Here is a 20,164-nt window from a genome sequence, read left to right on the forward strand (position 1 = left end):
TTGGCTATATACAGCTAAGGCATTGGATTAGTGATACCAAGGTTTCTCAGAAAGTTAATAGGGAAACAACAAAGCTTCAAGATCTCTTTTTCTGTGATCCCCCTCATGGAGGGTTTGATCATTATATAAGGGCCTTAATTACCAGTCAATGTATGCCTCCACATACCTATATGTTTAAATGGGAAGAAGATTTGGGATATCGCATTGATGAAATGTCATGGTATAACATCTAGACTTGAGCAGCAAGACTTTCGTTGGTATCTCACCTGGAGAGAATCCATAGACTTAACCCAGCAGTTCACCCAGTTTGCTGGTGGTGTGGACGAGGCGCGCTCTTCCATTTATAGTGGTCTTGTATAATTATCCAAACATATTGGAAAAAAGTGCTCTCACAAATTAAAACAATATCTGGAATTGAAATAACTCCCAATGGATCCACTGGTGGTTCTGCTGGGTAATGAGGACCCAGAAGGTCAATATAGGTTAAATTTGACATCTTCCCAATTGCTTACGAATTTTCTAGTGGCAGCCGAATCACAGTAGCTTCAAATTGGAAAATGAATGCTGCACCTGATATTCAAGAATGGTGGGCTAAGATTAGGTTTTGAGCTGCAATGAGCAGAATTGGATGAATAGCCAACACAGAAAGAATAACAGCAAAACCACTCACCGGGAAGGACGACGTGAGGATGAGGGGAGGGGCGGTACAAGAACTGGATGGAGAAAGCTTGTGATATGTGAAGTTGATTACCAGGTGCTAACCTCAGAAGCAAGTGTATTCCTAAGGACCCCTTTAAAACCTTTAAAGTACTATCGGGTATATAAAATAGCCGGGGTGCAAGAGGGGCAGAGTACTCGAGTGGCTTTTTTTATTTTTTATTTAAGATAATAGGGAGTGCAAGCATGCACAGTTTGAAAATGTTTTGTGGGCAAAAAACTCAAAGGTTACACATTAGTTGGTGGGCAGGTGTGTCACAGTAATAGCAGAACTGATATTGTGCTTGCAAAAACTCCGCTCTATCACACCCAACACCCACTTATGAAATGGCAACATTATTACAATGGATTCCCAAAAAGCCTTTTGGAATAAAGATGAGCAGAGCAGTGTTAACAGTTGCTAGTTTGGTTCAGACATGTGGTGCAATGAGGACATTTTAGACATGCTAAGAACCAAAAACACTTGTTTCTATTCATTCTAGAATTATGCTTCATTGATTTTGACAACTCTACCACTCTTCATATTACACAAGCGGCCCCAGAGGAAAGGAAAGTATTCTATACCAATAACTAGGATGTTGTTGAGCTGTTCCACCCCGTCGATCTTGGATAGCAGTTGGTTGACGACAGTGTCATGGACTCCGGTGCTGCCCGCCATGCTCCCCCTCTGCTTGCAAATGGCATCAATTTCATCAAAGATGATGATGTGGAGTCCACTGTTGGCACCCAGCTGAGGAAGGAAAAGGGGAAAGGCTGAGCAGAATACTCAACGAGAACTGCTAACTTAATCTCTCAATGTTTCTACACAATGTGCGGTTTTCAAAAAGTGAGATGTAAAAAAACTGCAAGAGTTTTAAAAAAAACACACAATCGTAAACCATTTAGGATTCCAAGAATATCAATACTCACCAACGTTCAGGTAACCCTTTCATAAACATGGACACAAATGAAAGTCCCACTAGTTTTTACGCAGTCATCTTTCGACAGTTGAGGACACATCGGAAAATGGTTAATTCAGCAAGAAGAGGTTTGTAATGAGAAAAGCAGCATCTAGTAGCTCGGATTCCCAATATCTATGGAACTATTACGATTACCCACATACAAATACAATAAACGGAGAAAGTTTGAAGATAAACATCTGCTCACAGCTACATTTCCATACTGGCCTTTGTTAATACATTTTATTTCACAGTATTTTGTATGTGTTATATCTGTAGTTTGTTGCATCCTTTTCTTGCAAAAAAGTAAAGCCCCAAGCAAACCTTTTCATAACCGTCCCCTCCTTCTCCCCCCACCAATTGCAGTATAACAAGCGCGACTTGGTTTATCACAACTCTACAAACTATTGCTGATTCCATCGGGCAGACTTCTCCCATACAGGAAATTGTCATTGTGTTCAGCACATCCCACCATCTGCCCTACCCACTCAGATGGCTAAAACAGAACCGTAGTGTAGGAATAACAATCAATCAAAGAAAGCCCAACCATTACTGTTCCTGACTTGGGAGATCTCTTTTTTATACATACTTATTGACAATTTGACTCCACATCTTATTGACTGTGAATTGTTTCAGCAACAGGCAGAAGTGCTTTGTGAAAATATATATCACCTTTAAGGCAATTATCAAAAACCAACAGTTTTACGGGGGTGAGGAGCTAGGAATGAGATGCGGACAGAGAGGACTCATGGTTTTGGGTATACACTTGTATTCCAAATAATAAGGAGTTGGAAACAGCCTCACTATCCCTAATTTAGGAGGTATTTCCCTACCTCAACCAAAAATGAAGGTGTCTGTCCTTTGTCAAGATGTTCAGAGTAAAAATATATCCTGTGTCAGAAATCCTATTCTGGCCCTCAAACTCTAAAAACGAACTCTAAAGTGCAAAGGACAGTGTCTCTGGATCTCAAGGTGCACAAATGTTCGACTTCAACACAAAGATGTAAATCCAATGAAAAAGTTCCAAGTGGATAATATTCACAGTTCCAGGGAATGGCCCTTCTCCTGGTTCCCTATGCCAACATGAAAAGTTCAAACCAAGAATAACCAATTTTTTAGAACCCCAAGAGGATAGTTGTTTCCTCTTGGTGCAATTCACAGTTCTCGGGGAAATTGCTCCCTTCCTCAGGTTTCTCTTGACGTTTCAAATAGTTTAGAATCCTAAAGGCATGTGACTTCCTAGGGATTCTCCTTTTAGTGTCTTCACTCTTGACTTTGCTGGGTAAACTCTCCTGCCAAGACTGTCAAACAATGGGGGTCATTACGACCCTGGTGGTAGGGTCGTAACGGGGCCGGTAGAGCTGCCGGCCTCGATAACCCCCTACCGCCTCATTACGGGGTCTACTCGCAGGACCCGCTAAGGATGCCTGGTTTTACCAGGCGTCCTTAGCGGGTCCCGCGAGGAGTCTAGCATGCTAACAACAGACCCGTCATTAACGGGCCCATTGTTAGCATGCTCCCCATTCCCATTGAGCCCTATGGGGGCTCGACTGGGTATAGGGTTGGGTTCCCGGAATGGGGAAATACTGGGCCCACCAAGGTCGGAATCGCCTGGTATTTCCCCATTCCAGGAACCCGGACCTGGTACCCGGTACCCGGAATGGGGTAGCCATGCCGCAAATCGCGGCAAGGTTACCTCCATGGTCGTAATGACCCCCAATGAGTTTTATGACACTTTACAATCTCATGGGCATGGTTCTTCCTTGAGATACTCTTCCGGCTGCAACTTATTAAACACACTAAACTTTGCCTGGTATAGTTTCCTGCCAGGGATTTCACACTGAGTTTTCCTGTTATCCATGAAACAATATTTATCCACTGTTGGCGTATTGTTCCTTGTTTCACAGTGTTTGTTTCAATAATACATCTCTTTCTTAAAATGGGCCTCTGGCCCTTTTCCCAGTGTGTTCACTTTTACTTGGCTTTCCTTCACAATTACTTTGCTTTCTCTTTTAAGGTGTGGGTTCAACAACCCCTTTGTGGCATAGCTTACAAGTATGTTAGCTTCTAGCTTCTTCACAGATTTCACTTTGCTTCTGTGTTGCTTCTATGAAGCGTGGTAGACTCTCAGGCAACCCGTTAACCCTTCCGTTTTCCCTGAGCGTACCGGGTGCTTGTAGTGTCCCTTGCGCTTCTCTGCTTCGGTTCCCTTCAGGTTGCTGGCTCGGTGTGCTTCCAGTTAGCCGTCTGCACTCTGGTTTCTTCTTCTGCCACCTGGGTCAGCCTCATCACTGTTTCCTGCGGCATCCTCTGCATACTGGTTGGTGCCCATGCAGGTCGCTGTGCGGCAGAGCTTCTAAAGCTCTCTGCTTGATTTCAGCTGCACTGGTTTTAAACTTCCCAGCACAATTGAATAGTTTCCAAAGACTAGACTGCTGTGTGGGGTTACCTGTCTTAGTGATCTTCATTGTTCTATCCGTGATGTAGAGGAAAACCTTTTGGGAGTGATCATTACTGCTCCCAGCCTCTTACTCATCTCAGTGGTTGATATATTGTTCTTCATGCCATTTTGGGGATTACTTAAAGTAGATGTGGCACATGGTTGAGGGAAGAGTATTGTAATATGCCATTAAGGCATGAGGAATGGAGGTAACATCCCTGAGAGGGAATGGGGGTATGTCACTTTCACCAATGACGTTGTGTCATCCCTCTGAGGGTTGCCTCGCCCAGTTGGTCCTCCCTCATAGCCGCCCTTGGATCATGTACCGGCTGCTGTCCCATCGCCAGATAGGGAGAGGCTATCTCAGGGAAAGGAGTGATGACATCTACATGCACTTCACTACATTACAACAACAAAACAAACCACACATAGTCCTGCACAACAGCACATGGGAGTCTACCGAGGCGTAAATCGCACCCAAGCTCAGCGAACAATGCAAACCAAACTGAAGTGGTCAACAGGACATCACAGCTCTCGCTCTACCTCTTCCCACTATACCCTACTAACCTTTTCAGATCCACCAGAGTGCCAGGGGACCACTCCGGTGGTGACAGTGTGCAATATAAATAATCTTTAACTTTAACATTCATCACGTGGGGTACAGAGCTCTCACCTCCGCTGCCTTTGAACACTTTTCCCCCCCTCCTCCCCACGCCCCTTGAGTAAAAAGTATTGTTTCTGGGTCCTCCTCACCCCACTAGGGGTTGCACCCCTCCCCCCCCCCCAGAGCCCCAAATTATGTCCAGGGGGCCGCCAAGCTCTTTAAAGTATAAGCAGATTTTCTGCTGCTTATATTTTATATTAAAAGCAGTCACTTTAATGCTATATATTAAAAACAGTGATCTTAATCTCTTTTTGAAGAGTCTGGAGCCCCGGCTGGACATCCTTTGTGTACCCCCGTGGGTGTGGGGGAGCAGCCCCCAGTTTCAAGACCATTGCTTTATAAGCAAAGGAAAATAAATGCCATGGATGCATGAATAAAACGTTTGTCAAAGTAAAATGCAGTGCTAAGCAACCAGTACAGGAAATCTGCAGAGGATCTATCCACATGTGCTAGGCCAAGAAATCAGAGTACTTTTAGCTATGATCAAAGAAACCACACAGCAGTGTGAGCTCCGCAATTCGTAGGTACTTAGTGGTTACTTTCCGGTAGTGAGTGATTAAAGAACCTCCTGAGTGTGCACTGATCCTATTGAAAAGGTTATTTGTCCTTGTTCATTCTCAGTAGAGGTCCTCTCCAACTTTTTAAAACTTATTTAAGAACGACGCGATTCATATTTCACAAGACTTTATTCTGTCACGAGTGAATACAATATTCACTTCGTAGTTAACCTTCCTTATACTTCAAAATAAATATTTATGCTGTCAAGTGACCTATGAAAAATAGCACACCAATTTCATTAGGCAATTATTTGGGTTGAGCACTTACAACTCAACTGCTCTTATTACACCATGGAAAAGTAATGTCAAATAGGGAATATGCTAGAAAACAATAGAGATGATAATGCTGTTAAATTATTCAGATCATATACTTGGTCATAGCACGAAAATGTTACCATTCACAATATAGTTTTCACACCTCTGTTGAAATGTCGTAGGTCGGACTAAATATAGCATTCTGATTATTCAGACACTTTGAGAAAGTGCAGGGCCACTGCTCAGCCAGCTACACACTGCCAAAAAGAGCGAGGGGCAAACACCAGAGCTCCCTAGTTACCTAGAAGCACACGGACCCTCAGGTCTACGCATTAAGAATGTGTGCTACCTAGCCTAGGGCTTCAGCTACCTTCTAATCCTCTCCGTTACCCAGCTTAATATTGTCAAAAATCGAGTGTTCTTTTGTTATGTGGCTTTAGCATTGCTACTTTTTTTTTTTTAGATGTCTTTCTACCAGTACGACTTGTTCACGAACATAACCTCTTTGTATACCTTGTTTTTAATACTAGGATTATGGAATTGAAAATTGCTCTACATTTTGTCTTCATTTATTCAACTCACCTTTCACAAACGATGGTAAGATCGTTAAAAATGCTCAATCATCAAAAGCAAATTCTCCCGGGCTCAACATTTCAAAGAGACATTCTCCATCACCACCACAGTGACCACATTCATTAATGCCAAGACAAGCAACTAGCACAGAATGGACAGGACACAGAGCATACAAACATCAATGAGGTGGCCATAACACTTCCATACCACTTTCATCCAGCCATCCTCCATTGTGAAACAGTGACATGGGTCCATGAGCCCATCGAACAACAATGTTATGTGTGTGTGTATTTAGGTTTCCAGAACTGTGCTAAATACAGTGTTAGCCACTTCAAAGCACTATGGTAAAGAGGAGAAAGCAGGGTATAGGGTATGTAACACCACAACTTTCCAAGGAAAGACATTGTGCACACTTGGACATTCTACTCAAACCACAATGCTCCCAGTAACCACGCCCCACATTAAGTGGGGCAAGCATATCGCACTTACCTCTCCCATCTCTATGTTTCAGAACACATTTCTTTTAAATCAATGTCCCTTATTTCATCAAAGCAAGCGCCTCAGAGCCTGTGAACAATACATCCAACCTCCAAACATTTCTAAGAATGCGAAGGAAGTCAGGAAACCGCAGGCACGGTGCCGTTCTGAAATGTATATGCCCAGGCATCCGTTTTTCACCAGAGTTGGCTGTAGTGCGCAGATGAATAAATCAGCAAAACTAAATGACATCCATAATCAGCTGTGCCAGATCAGAGAAGTAGGACTTCATGGAAAAAAAACATGGAATATAAAAATCTATGCTGTGCACACATACAAGGTGTCTACAGGATTCAGACTCCTTTTAAACTAAAGCAGCAGTTCCTTTTAGTGGAGGTGCGAAAAGAAAAACCAGAAAAAAACGAGACCAAGGGCTTATACTATAGAACTGCAACAGAGGAATCGGTAAAGTAGCAGTAATGGACAAAACAGCAGAAAAACAGTCAATTTGAAAATGTTTAAAGCGGCATAAGATTTTATGCTGGAATCGCATTAGCCCCCATACCACCACCTCCCCTTAACCCCAACTAAAGATAGACAACGATAGTCCCAGTAACACAAGCAATACTGTGTGTGCCTGTGAGCTAGGCTAATGGGCGGACCACGCACAATACATTCCATGTTTGACCTTTTCTGTGCAATCCTTATCTCGGAACAACCTGTCATCAAAAGCCCTCTTCAGCCAATATACAGTAACATCGGTTTAAACAGGTGCCTAAACCCTAGCAGAAGGAGCTAGTAGATAAGATGTGTATTGCAATAAGATGGCGACACAAGGAGGGTGACAACAGGCAGGTGGAGTGGGGGTAGGTGTACACATTATCCATTTAGACAGTCAGTAGTATTGTTTCCATTCATCCTTGAAAGGGAAAAGGAACATTTTGTACTGTGGTATTTAAAAGGGGTTGCATGACTCTGGGGAGGGAGAGGCAGGGCAGCTGAGTGACAGATGAATTTTTCTTTGTGACCGGTTAAATTCGATTTGATCCCGAGATACAGAGCTTTCCGCAAGGAGTAATGAATAGCCTAGGGAAATAAAACGCATGCCTTTTGACGTCGACCTTTCCATTTCGATCTAAACCTTTTTTATATCGTCCACTCTCAAACGTATCCATTCTCGCCGTTTGCGTCCTCCCTTACAACCAGAATTTTGTCTGGGTCAGTTAACCACACTGTCTCTCACTTCCCCCTACATCTCTACTCACAAGCAGTCCTTCAGGGCAGCTTTGGACTGCGGCATAAAATCGATCCAGACAACAATGAAAAAGTGGCATGCTTAAAATCACATGCTATTCATTAGTTACTATCCAGAACAGTCTGAGTACTATCCAAGGGGCTACTGTTGGTGAAACATTTTGCAAATAATGCATTTGGAAACATTTGCTAGTGCAGTAAATTACAAAACTGGTCCACTCGGTCCAAAAAAGTGGTCAACTCTGTCAAACTAACTGGTCCATACTAGAATCCTGGGCTGGCACTCCGGGCATAGCTTCAGGGACATGCCTCTGTTCAATGTCTTGATTTTTCTGAAGGCTAGCATCTACACAGTAAGTAATCGTACTCTGCCTCCTTGTTAAGGCCCTTGTTTGCACTGCTGAATCTCTGTACAACTCTGGACAGAATACCTCATCTTACATGTACATCTGCAAGTTTGCACAAAATAGAGCCGCTCATCTAAGCCGGGATGGCTCAGTGGAGGGTCACAGAGCACCAATTGCTACTAGAATTGGGCACCAGTGTGGATCTGCCCGAAAGCATGGATCCATTCATCTCTAGAACTGAATGCTAGCGTGTATTGGCGTGGTACAGGGTAGTGTTTCACCTAAATCACTTTATGGCTGTGAAACTTGGCATTGAATATAGAGCGTTTAACCTCTATTCCTGAATGGTAGGCTGTACTGTTACAGAACATCTAGACATAGACGGGCTGCACCTCTAGGGACAGTTGGTAGATTACACTGGTTGAGGGGGGACAGGGGTGATTGGCCTTGCAAACCTCAATCAGTGCAGTCTACCAAATCACCTCTGTCCTCCCCCTCGACCAGTGTATTCCACCAAATGTCCCTAGAGGCTCTGCCCGTCTATGTCTACATGTTGTGGAACAGTACAGCCTATCATTCACCTCCAATTATCTTTTTGGTAGACTGTAATGATAAACAGTCATGATTTGCAGGTCAATGAAGGCAGCAGTTAAATGTACAGTGGCATCCACCTCTGAGCCTGGATAGCAGACTATTGCTGTTGGCCTGGGTGCCAGACTGCATTCATACAGAGCCATTTACCTCTAGGTATAGATGTAAGAATGATTGGTTCATACTTAGAGAGAAAGACTACTGGTGCTGATGTACAGTATGTGGGGAGGGCATATGTGAACAGATGGGAAAAGGGGCACGAAAGACTTTGGGGGCCGGTGAACACTGCCGGCTCCAAGATGCTTACACATAAAGGCGGTATGTTGGGAATCCCCAGAGGTTCTCGCCTGTTCCCAGCCTGCTAACCTGGCTAGCACACACAACCCCAGAGATATTAGCCAAACAGACCCTGAAACCCAGGAGGGATAGTAGCAGTTTACGTACGTATTGAAGCCTGCTACAGTCAGGAGACACAAGAGCACAGGGTTCGTGAGAAGGCTGGGGAAAGTGCTCCGACTCAACAAGTTCGGTTCTTTGGATTAAAAAAAAGCAAACTACCCACAAGTGGGGATCCAAAAGAGAAGCGATAGGAGAGCCAGGAAACCCATTTGGAAGGACGGGGAAGGCATGAATGAATCGGTCAGCCGACATGGCAGTGCTGCCTGACTCCAAGAAGGCAGTGCTGCCTGACTCCAAGAAGGCAGTGCTGCCTGACTCCAAGAAGGCAGTGCTGCCTGACTCCAAGAAGGCAGTGCTGCCTGACTCCAAGAAGGCAGTTTTCCTTTTCATCACCACAGCCCACTGAACTGTAGTCTCACAACTAAGCCTAGATACATTATACCAGACCCCTGAACAAGAGAAGCCATACAAAGCAGACCGCCCCCAGGTGTTCCCCGTAGTGTCCTCAGTGCCCCAATGTCAACTCACCCCGGCATACAAAGAGGCGAGGGGAGGGAGGTTAAAGATAAAGCAAGGGACTTTGGTAGGCTTTCAAATAAGCAGAGTTCTGCTGACAGAATGCCAAAGGGGGGAACAGAGAAGGCGCACGAAGGAGAGGTTTGTGTTGAGGATAAGCTCAACAAGGAGGAGAAAGAAAGGACTATGGGGACAGGATAAAGCTGGAGGAGCTCAATCTCAAGGAGGAGCACAGAGAAGGAAAGGGAGGGAGAGGTGGTAGCTGGACTAGGGAAGCATCATGGAGAACAGAGGTGTGGTTAGGTGGTTGGTGTTGGAGGAGATTAAAAGGAAGGAGAAGGAAGAAATGGCAGCAAAGAATCGTCACAGACCTGCTAGTTGTTCTGGCCCAGATCCATGCCTGTAGGAGAGGCCAGAGTTCAAAGAGAAGGGGAAAAAAAGGATAAAGCCTTGCTGGAGTCTAGGTACCATTATCCAGGAGAAAGGATTAGTAAGCCCGAAAGCCAAAAAGCAGAAAAGAGTGATAAAAATGAACCTATCCGTTATCAACAGTTTGTACTTGGAAGGACCCACTCTCTGGCCTATAAAAGGTCTTAGCTCACACATTCAAGACAAAGCTAACTGTTAGACCAGAGCCTTTGTTAGGACTGTCATGAGGCCAGAGCCTGTGGTGAGCTTCCGTACTTTTAGATCTCCCTTCTCTGCAGGGTCCGACAGTGACTGAAGCTTGAAAATCCACCTCAGACAAACAGAATCGATCAACTGTCATCACTTGAGCCCCAATGCATCAGAGCTGGAGAATTTGGCACTGGACATTGTGCTAAAAGCTCAGGAGGGCAACTTTGATACAGACCATGAAAGAGGGCCCAAAAACACTTTTACTTTCGAGGACCTGCGAGTGACTATGTGAAACATGCAAGACAATACAACCATGACCTAGAATTGCTGTAGACTAGAGTAGCTAGACTTCGCACCAAGGCCCTACCTTAGACTAGTGTTTGAATATTTCTCTCACTTGTTTGTTTTCTCCTTAACCATCTGCACTGTCATATTGAGATGTATCTCCATTTTGTTAAAGCCACTCCTGGTTTACTTATAAGCCTTACTATTTAGACCTCAATAAACCACTGTAATGGAACATGTTTGGTCTTGAGTCGTCTCTTGCTCCCTCTGCCTTTGGCCAGTGCCATTTACCACTCAGGTCTAATGTAAGAATACAAAAGTGCACAGGTAGGCCTCAATATCTGCACCCACCAGTGGCGAGTGATAATTATTGGCAAATAAGAAAAGGTGTACGACATGCACGTGAAGAAATGGTATTTGCTTTTATGCCTGGGGCCTAGCTTACAACTTGACATGTTTTACCCAAGATGCAAGCATTGGTGTATCTAACTCCAAGGCCGAATGCTGGGTAATGGTGAAGATATACAGCGAAATTCAATTCTAGGCCTGAGTGGTTGAGTACATTATGCGATGAATTCGAGGAGTTTGTCACCGCTCCCCAAGGGGGATCCACCCTTTTGGGACTAGGGAGGTGAGCCTGCTACGCCTAACACCCCCTTGGGGGAACAGAGTAAGCAGGATCTCTCTGGAGGTGACTGCCCCTTAAGCGACAGGAAAACCCCTGAGAGAGGCTTAAGTCCCCATCCCTTTTCCCCAGAGATGAACACCTTTATGGGGTATGCAAGAACTAAGAGGTGTGAGAACTCCAATAATGGCTGGCTAAGCTTCTGACCCAAACTTCATCTCATCACCTTTAAGGAAAGCAGCACAACAGAAAAACCAGCCTTCTGAAGTTACATCAGGCGAGCAGCCAATCAGGAAGGAGTATTCATGCAGCATGCCTACTTTAATTATGCTGCAGCGCACATTAAGAGGAGAGACTCTCGGTGAGACAGAATGCCAGACGTGGCGTTGCATCTGGAGGTTCGTACTAGTAAAGTGCAACACGGCCGGGCAAGTGAGAACCTGCAGCAGTGGGCTGTGGCCACCAGAGCAGGAACGGAATACCTCTGCGGGCCAAGGCAAAGCCCGGAGGACGAACCACCAGTAAGCTCCTGCACCTCGCCAGCAGGAACCAGGAGGAGACGCCCACTGCTGTGGAGTCCAGTTGAGGAGCAACATATGCTCCACAGCGAGATGAGAGGCAGTTGGCCTACATAGTCCTCCCTAGGAGCACCACTTGTCAGATACACATATGCAGTGGCTTCAGAGGAACGGGATGCGGGCGGCAAGGCTAGAAGAAGGAGCCCCAGAGTGGGAAAGAAGGAGAAAAGCCCCAGAGTAGAGAGAGATTGGGAGAGCCCCAGAGTGGGGAGAAAGTGGAAAAAGAACCCACAGTGGAGAAAGAGGAAGTATACCCCAGAGAAGAGGAGTGAGAAGGGAAAAAGCCCCATAGCAGAGAGACTTAGAACAGCCCAGAATGTGGTGTGAGAAGAGCCCCAGAGTGGGCAGTGAGAAGGAGACGCCCGAGAGTGGGTAAGAGAAATCTAAAGATGCCCCGTGTTGGTGAGAAACAAGGAAGCCCATAGTGGGAAGAGAAACTGAAAGAAGAACCAGAGTGGGGAGAGAAACGGAGAGAAGCCCATATGTGGGGGAAAAGTCAAAAAGCCAAAAAGCGGAAGCCACCAGGGGGCGCATAGATGAACTCTCCCAGAAACATAGCTCCCAGCCGCCAGAGTGAAAAGGGGTCCTGATCTCCCCCTTGGACCACCTCTCACTGTGTTTTGAAGCAAGCAGCGCCTCAAAGCCTCCAGCCCCACCCCCGCCCATGGTGGTGCGCAATTGGTGCAAGTTGGAGGCATATTGAAACAAGAAGGCCGGAGCAGCGCTCAAGGAGGCCAGGTCCAAGGGAAGGTTTAGGCGGGCACAGGAGCCGAGCTCCAGTAGACGCAGAGCATTAGTGTGCGGTGCACCCCAGCGTCTCTTGGGCCTGCGACCCTGCGGCTGGTGGCTCTGTCCGTGGGCGGTCCGCCTCTGCATCGGAGGGTGCTGAGAGGACTTCTCTTACCAGAGGGCCTGTACAGCCAGCGGAGGTGCCCGGGGGACATGCAGACAGTGAAGAGGAGTGTCCTCCCTAGGAGAAGGGATAGTTGCTGATGCCCCATATGAGGCAGCCAGGCACTTGCAGTCACACTGCGAGCTGGAGACAAACAAGGAAGTTACTTACCACCTCGTAACGTTCTTTTGACTGGATATTCCTCCAACATATTCCTCATATTTGACATGTAGTGTCCAGCTTCGGCTGCTTTGGAAATTTTTCAGCAGATGGCGCTCTGCGTGGATGCCGTCGGGTCGATGTCCCTCAAAGGACTAATTTGCGGGTGACATCGGATGTTATAACTAACACGCACGGCGCCCGTTAAATCAGTTCTGTTTTTTCCCTCCTCGTGTAGCAGAGATGGCCCACAAATCGGGCCTGACCGTAATTAGCTTTGTTGGAACTAAAGCTGTAATAGCATGGGAAATTCTAAAGCGGGGTAGGTTGGGAGGGCGATGAGGAATACTTTGGAGGAACATCCAGTCGAAAGAACGTTACCAGGGGTAAGTAACTTGTTCTTCGAATGGATTGTGTCCTCCAACGTATTCCTCATCTTTGACAGACTCCCAAAGCAGTATCCACGATTGGAGGAGGGTGAAGAATTATAGAGAAGTGTCTCAAAGGGCAGAGTAAAATACTGCCTTACCAAAAGCAACATCCTGAGCATGACAAGTATCCAGAGAATAATGCTTATTAAATGTGTGTATGGATGACCACAGTGCAGCATCACAGATGTTTTTAATAGGGACACCCCTTTGCAGGGCTGTCGAAGTGGCCATGTCTCTGGTGGAATGAGCACACAAGCCCTCAGGAGGGTCCTTGCCGGCCAATCGATAGCATTCAGAAATAGTGAGGATGATCCACCTAGACAAGGTCTGCTTAGTAACAGCCAGGCCTAGCTTGTGTCCCGTATACTCATCTACTATCACTCTGGAAATATAAAAGCTTAAAGCTCACTTAGGGTCCAACCTATGGAGCCTTTCTTCTTCCTTGCTAGGATGCGGAGGAGGATAGAAGGCTGGTAGCACAGTTTTCTGACTTAAGTGAAAGTGGTAAAGAGGCTGCTGCTTGAGCTGGCTTGGCACCTCGTCCTCGTCCACCACAAAGAAACTTACATTGGCCTCTTTGTCTGGCCATTCCTCTCGCACTTCCAAATGAGTAGTAGTGAAAAGATCTACCCCTACACTGCTGTCCACTAATACGAAAAGGCTGAGGTTGCTGAACAGCTGAGCCTAAAGACTTGGTGGCTGCTTTTGAGGTCTGCAACTTCTCAAGGCTCCCGCCAGCCTTGCTGCCAAAAAGATGAAACCTGTCAAATGGCACAGAAGCCTAGCTTGCATATAAGGTGCAAACCCCGACTTCCGCAACCATGCAAACCTGCATATCCCGGTGCTCGTAGCCATGGATCAGCTTACGCTATCTGCAGATTCCAACCCAGACTGAAGGGACTCACACATGGCTTCCTTGCCGTCCTTAATAGCCAGGAAGCCATCCCTTTCTTCCCCTTTGGGAATATGCTCTGCCGCCATAGAAATTTAGCCAAGGCACAGGTGGAGGTAGCCGACTTCAACGCCATACTCCCAGCTGAAACTATCTTATGTGCCCATCCATCCATGCGCTTATCATCCCTATCAGGAGGGATGGTAGGGTACGCTGTCTGTTTCGAGGTAGCCGTGACTGCCTGAACCACCAGACTTTCGGGAGTGGGGTGAGTCGACAGGTTGCCTGGGTCCCTACTGGAGGGGCGGTCTAAGAGACTTGTTCACCGCAGGATTAGTCTCTGGGCTCTCCTAATTCCTGGCCACCCTTTTTTGCAGAGCCACATGGAATAGTAAAACAGGATCTGTAGGTGGACCCTTGTCCAAAATGTCAGTAAGATCATCCTCATCAAAATGCACAGGAGGTCTAGACCAGCCCAGATAGTCCACAACTCTCCACATATGTTGTCTGTAAGAGGAGTCGGCATGCTCCCCTGGGTCGGGTGTGCCGAACTCCAGCTCAAGAGAAGTGTCTATACCACTAGCATTATGCAAGGACTCAGAGATCCTGCATCCTACTCTCCTCCGAAATGAGGCATTCAGGGACATTAGGGGTCCCAAATTGAAGACCAAAAGGGGCATCCTCTTCATCAGACCGTTCATCCTCCTCAAAAATGGAAGTGAGCGACTTAAAAAAAAAAAATCCTTTTTCGGAAGAGGGGTATAGCTTTCGTCAGGTGAAGCACCCAGAGGCTGTCCAGTCGTCAACTTAGACTTATGAAGCACCTTTTCGGGCAGTTCCACAGTCACAGGTAACTGCGCTGGGAAAATTGGCACAAACCGCGCCGATGGTGTAGGCGTCTATGTCGATAATGGCGTTGAAGGCATCGACAGTCTAACTGGGGTGGAAGACCCTATAGGCACAATTGACTGGCGTGGTGCCGATGTCGACAGAGTCGATGGCTTCGAAAGTTTTTAAAGGTTTCGATGGTGTCGAAGACCTTGACCTCTCATCCCGTCTCGATCGATCCTTAGCAACCTTGTCCGAACGGGACCGCGAGTGCTCCAAATGTGGATCATGCCGTTTACCCAGGCTCAAGGGCGCACAAGTATCCACCCAAGACCACTGCCTGCCGGCTGCCACCGAAGGCGCGGACGGAGCTTTGCCCAGTTTATCAAATATCTTAAGCATCTCCACCCAGAATGCTTCCCATTCTGCCGGCGTCTATTTCTTGGACGGGCATCTCACCCTCTTGGGGGTGTCGCCTGAATAAGACAACGAGGAAGGCGACCAGCGGTGTCTTTGCTTCGAAGAGCACGAGTGGCGGGACCCACTCAGCGACCTTGAGAGGTTGGCCTTCTTCCTCTGAGGAGAGTCACCCCTCGACTCATCGGTCGAAGGCCCAGCAGGTTGGGATTTATGGGGCTTGGACACCTTGCCTACCTTGAGCTTCCCCTTTCGTTCCCTCAAGGCTTTCCAGGTGGGAGCGCCTGCGCGAGCAGCGCATGAGGACGTAAAGTACCCACTCCCAGCGGCCGCCGGTATCCTTGCCAATTATCCTGAACCCCTGTGCAAGCTCTGTGGGGGAAACTTAACATTGTCGTGGCGGAACAACTCTGCGACCGCCTGCTGCAAGCCCAACTAAAATCAGGCACAGGAAACAGACAAACGGACTGAAGGGCTCACGGCCCCCTGGAGGAGCCGACGACGCCATCATGGTGCGTGTCGCAAGCTGCAGCCTCTCTCATCACCCACTGCCGAGCACTCCTGAGACCCAGAAGATGCCTGGCAGGACAGCCAACTCATCGGCTGAAGGAACGTTGCAGCCAGCACAGTAACGCCGCACGGAAGGAGGCGTCGCGCACACTCAGTGCTACGCGAAGGCTCCTGCCAGCACCTAGAGACCTTCCTCCCCGCCCTTGCTGGAGCTAGGACCTGGAGGGTCCCCGTTAGACCGCAACACCTGGAGATGGCATCCGACGGTTGGTGACCGTCTCCCTTGGCCTAAGAGACGGCGCACACAATGCGGCATCAGAGGTGAGGCACCCTCGCCGTGGAGAGACTCTTCCCCCGCCCGGCCCATGTAACCCCCACAGGGGGTGCACTTGGACATGTGGTCAGGGGCCTTGCAGCCACACTGACACCCTGTGAGGCCAGCAGCGTAGTAAGGCAAGCGGCCTACGCTACAAGAAGAGGCAGGGACACGGCCCCAGCACCAACATCCAGATAGAAGGTGAAGCTGAAGCAGGACTAGGGCGACCAAGCCCCTCACAACTCTCTGGTGCAGACGGTACTCCTACAAGGACAATATACATAGCCGCCAATAAGTGGGCATGGTTATACGACCTCTGGATCACAAGAGAAGCCAAATTCCACCCCCATATCACTCAACTGTGTAAGGGAGAGAGGGTGTAGGCCTGCATCAAGGGGAAGAACCATACAGGGGCGGACTGCTGGCTGCACCACCCCTTTAAAAGCTCCCCCTTCCACGTATCATAAGGATAACGGGCCACCAGTGGGCAGCCCCTGGCGCAGGCGGACACAGTCTAGACCAAGTGAAGGGACTCACCCCTGATACTAATTCACCTGTGCCGCCCCTCCCTCTAGGAGGATGCACACTCGCAGATGCCCAGAAAGCTCCACAAACGGTCCCGCACAAAACGGCGCTCTGCACTGGGCCCCAGGAGCGCAGAGAAGCCCACACTGCCAAAGGCAAGCAAATTGAGCGGAACGTGCTGCCCTAGCCCTTGACCAGAACCAGAGGTACTATGGGCAAAGACAAGGCCAGGAGGCAAACCCTACAGAGCAAAATAGACCTATTCACAGTTGGACCCCAGCAGGAGCCCTCAGCACCGATCCCGGAGAGTGGCGAAACGGCAGAAGAAAACCCTCACATCTCCCTCACAGATGTCATGCAAGCTATCGTAGAGTTGAGGACCTCCCTCGAAGTGAAAATAGGTGGCTTGTCCGCAGAAGTGTCAATTCTGAGCCAAGACCTCCGCAACCTTTCCTCGAGAGTGGGTGAAATGGAGCAAAGAATCTCCAACTCGGAAGATACGGTTAGACAGACGGAGAAACAACTGGCCACCATCACTCAAAAGGTGTCCCAACTCGAAAACAGAGCTGAAGATAATGGGGGCGAGCAAGGAGAAATAACATCCGGAAAGGAGGAGGGCCCCAGTGTCAAGCTCTTTCTCGAAGACTGGCTCCCGAAGCATTCGCCCCTAAGAAACACTCAACATTTTTCTCCATCGAGCACGCCCACAGAGTCCCATTTGGGTGCCCTATCCCTGGTGCACCGCCACGGACAATCATTGCCAAACTGATGAACTTCCGTGACAGGGATGCCATTCTCCAAATGGCCTGGGCCAACAGCCCCATCACCTATTATGGTTATCGCATTGGCTTCTATACAGACTATACAAGGGAGGTGCAAAGGGCCTGGCAATTCTTCGACTCAGTCAAGAAGAAATTGCACTCCCAGTCAATAAAATATGCACTGTTTTTCCCAGCACTCTTGAGGGTGCACCACAAAGGTGTCACCCACCTGTTCTATTGGCCCAAGGAGGCCTGGGAATGGCTTGAGACCCAAATCCTGAATGGAACTGAACAGCAACGATCCCCAAACAGACCCCCGATACGTAAGCCAAGAACAAACTCCCTTCCGTCGTCAACGAACCCACAACACACTGACCGGCCACACTTCCATAAGACGGAGTGAACAGCATGGAGAACGGCTGTGGACAGCCAACATGAATCGGGACAAGGTGAAGCTACAGAGAATTTAGGGGTCTATGCAGCAGCGGCTGCTGCAGTAGACCGGCCCAGTTGGCGCACAGTTTGAGCTACAGGTGTTTCTGTTTGGGAGGGACAGGGGGGGGGGGGGGGGAGTACAGGAAGGGTTGCAGGTATTGTTGGCCAGGTATGGAAACTGTTCTTTTAGTCTCCCTATTGTTTTGCTTCAATGGGTACAAGGTCAAGGCCTTTACTGAATGGCCACACGTAGGCCAGGACGGAAGGGGCGGTGGCGGGAACCCCACCCCATGGCAAAAGCAACCACCTCACATACATCAATGGCGCAACTCAGTCACTTAATCCTACTCACATGGAATGTTAACGGGTTGGGCTCTGGGGTAAAAAGGCGGCTGGTACTCCAGCAACTGAACAGACATTCACCCGATAACGCTCTCTTGACCGAGATGCGCCTCATGGGCACGGAATGTAAGTTCTTTAGGAGATCCAATTATGCAACTACCTTCCACGTCGGGTTCTCCAGTGGGGCCCGGGGTACCATGATCCTCATACATAAGCGGGTTCCATTTCAACTGAAAGGGCTCCATGCGGACCAGAGGGGGTGCTTTGTGGTGGTCACAGGCAATATTGGGATGGCTTCTTAGGGGATTGTGGAAGCATACGCAACCCCCCCGCCCTCACCCTTCAACTCCTTACAGACCTCCAAGAGGCAATGATGGGGATAATTGGGTATTGGGGGGAGATTTCAATGAAGTGATGGAAGTTCTTAGGAATAGAACTCATGTAGGTTGCAGGAACCCCAGAACCCACACTAAGCTCCATTCCTTTGCTGCAGTACTCGTGTGGGTGGATGCATGGCATACTCTCCATCCCACAGACTCGGGATACTCCTCCAATTTTCACAAATCCATGTCCTGTATTAACTATTTCTTCGTCCCACAAGACAGGTCACATATGCTGAAATCCGCCATTTATCTAGCCTTTGGCATTTTGGACCATTCCCCCCTGTTACTTACTATGAAACAGACCCGAACCAAGCCCCTGCCCTCCTGGAGACTCAATACATACTACCTGGGGATTCCCAAGGTCAATGAGGTCCTTGTTCAGAAAACAACCAAGTATTTTTCCTTGAACGAAGGCTCAGTAGCCAGCCCCATAACACTCTGGTAGGGGTATAAGTGTAACGCTCACCTGACTCCCACGGAGGCGCTGGCCTGGTTCGCGCTGCTGTGACCTCTTCTAAGGTGATGCGCAGGGTTCGGAAGACGGACTGGACCGGGCCCCCAAATCTGGCTTGTCTGGCTTGGAGAAGTATCCTTCTGTAGGCGAAAATAGGGGATTAACTGTCTGCGGGGTAATGCAATCAGTCTCCCACTTTCCCCTCTCACCCTCCTCGAAACCCTTCTGTGATTCCTCGTAGCGTCTCACCTTAGGGTCTGGAAGGACGAGCTCTCCATCCTGCTTCTGATGCAGGGGCGCGTTGGTATCCAGTTACTTCACTGGATTTTCGGATTGGTGAGAACCAATCTTGCCTGGCTTCCAGGTAAGTTTTTTGATAATAGGTTCCCCTTGTGTCCACGCATTAATGTACTAATGCTAGTGTCTTTTTCCCCATAGGGGCCGGGGTACGGAATGCCGGGGAACAAGCACCGACCCGAGACGAGAGGTGAAATCCTTGTAGAAATCAGGTAAGTCTTTAAAGAGCGTTTTTTGGTAATGTCTTTTCATTCGCTCATTAACGCTGATGTCTCTTTTTCCCCTTAGGGGCCGGGGTCCGGAAATGCCAGGATGCGGCGCGGACCCGAAATGAAGAGGGATTGAATCAACAGGTAAGTCTTAACATGGAGATTTAGCTTTCCTTATTCCCTTCTCTCTCTCACCTTTTGTTCTGGTCTTTTTCTCCCTAGGCGCTGGGGCGTGACTGCGAATCCGGATGATCGCTGCTGAACATGGAGGTGCCCTGTAAAGGTGAGTGGAATGCGGCTCTGCAGCGATCGACGCGATGAGCTTTTAAATAAAAGTCTTACTTTTCAGGATTGTCGGCGAGATGTCTCCTGGATGCGGATTTAGCAGCTAAGGACTTTTCCTTCTTCTGTTCTCTTCTTCTCTTCCTTTGCAGGTGATCCAGGATGCTGGCAGGCGTGGCAGAAGTCAGGATGCAGGA

The 20,164-nt window shown here is 48.1% G+C and overlaps 1 protein-coding gene across 3 annotated transcripts in view; it reads right to left on the reverse strand.

Annotated features, from left to right (window-relative positions):
- The window catches only part of NSF (N-ethylmaleimide sensitive factor, vesicle fusing ATPase), a 1,025,749-nt gene that overhangs the window by 412,218 nt on the left and 593,367 nt on the right, over positions 1 to 20,164 (reverse strand). For all 3 annotated transcript variants that reach the window (XM_069634162.1, XM_069634161.1, XM_069634163.1), the window contains one exon: positions 1,282 to 1,447. In XM_069634162.1, coding sequence (XP_069490263.1) covers positions 1,282 to 1,447 — 166 coding nt within the window. The remainder of the gene's footprint in view (positions 1 to 1,281; positions 1,448 to 20,164) is intronic.

Source organism: Ambystoma mexicanum, chromosome 13 (assembly GCF_040938575.1).
Source record: "Ambystoma mexicanum isolate Mex_15411 chromosome 13, UKY_AmexF1_1, whole genome shotgun sequence".
Lineage (NCBI taxonomy): Eukaryota > Metazoa > Chordata > Amphibia > Caudata > Ambystomatidae > Ambystoma > Ambystoma mexicanum.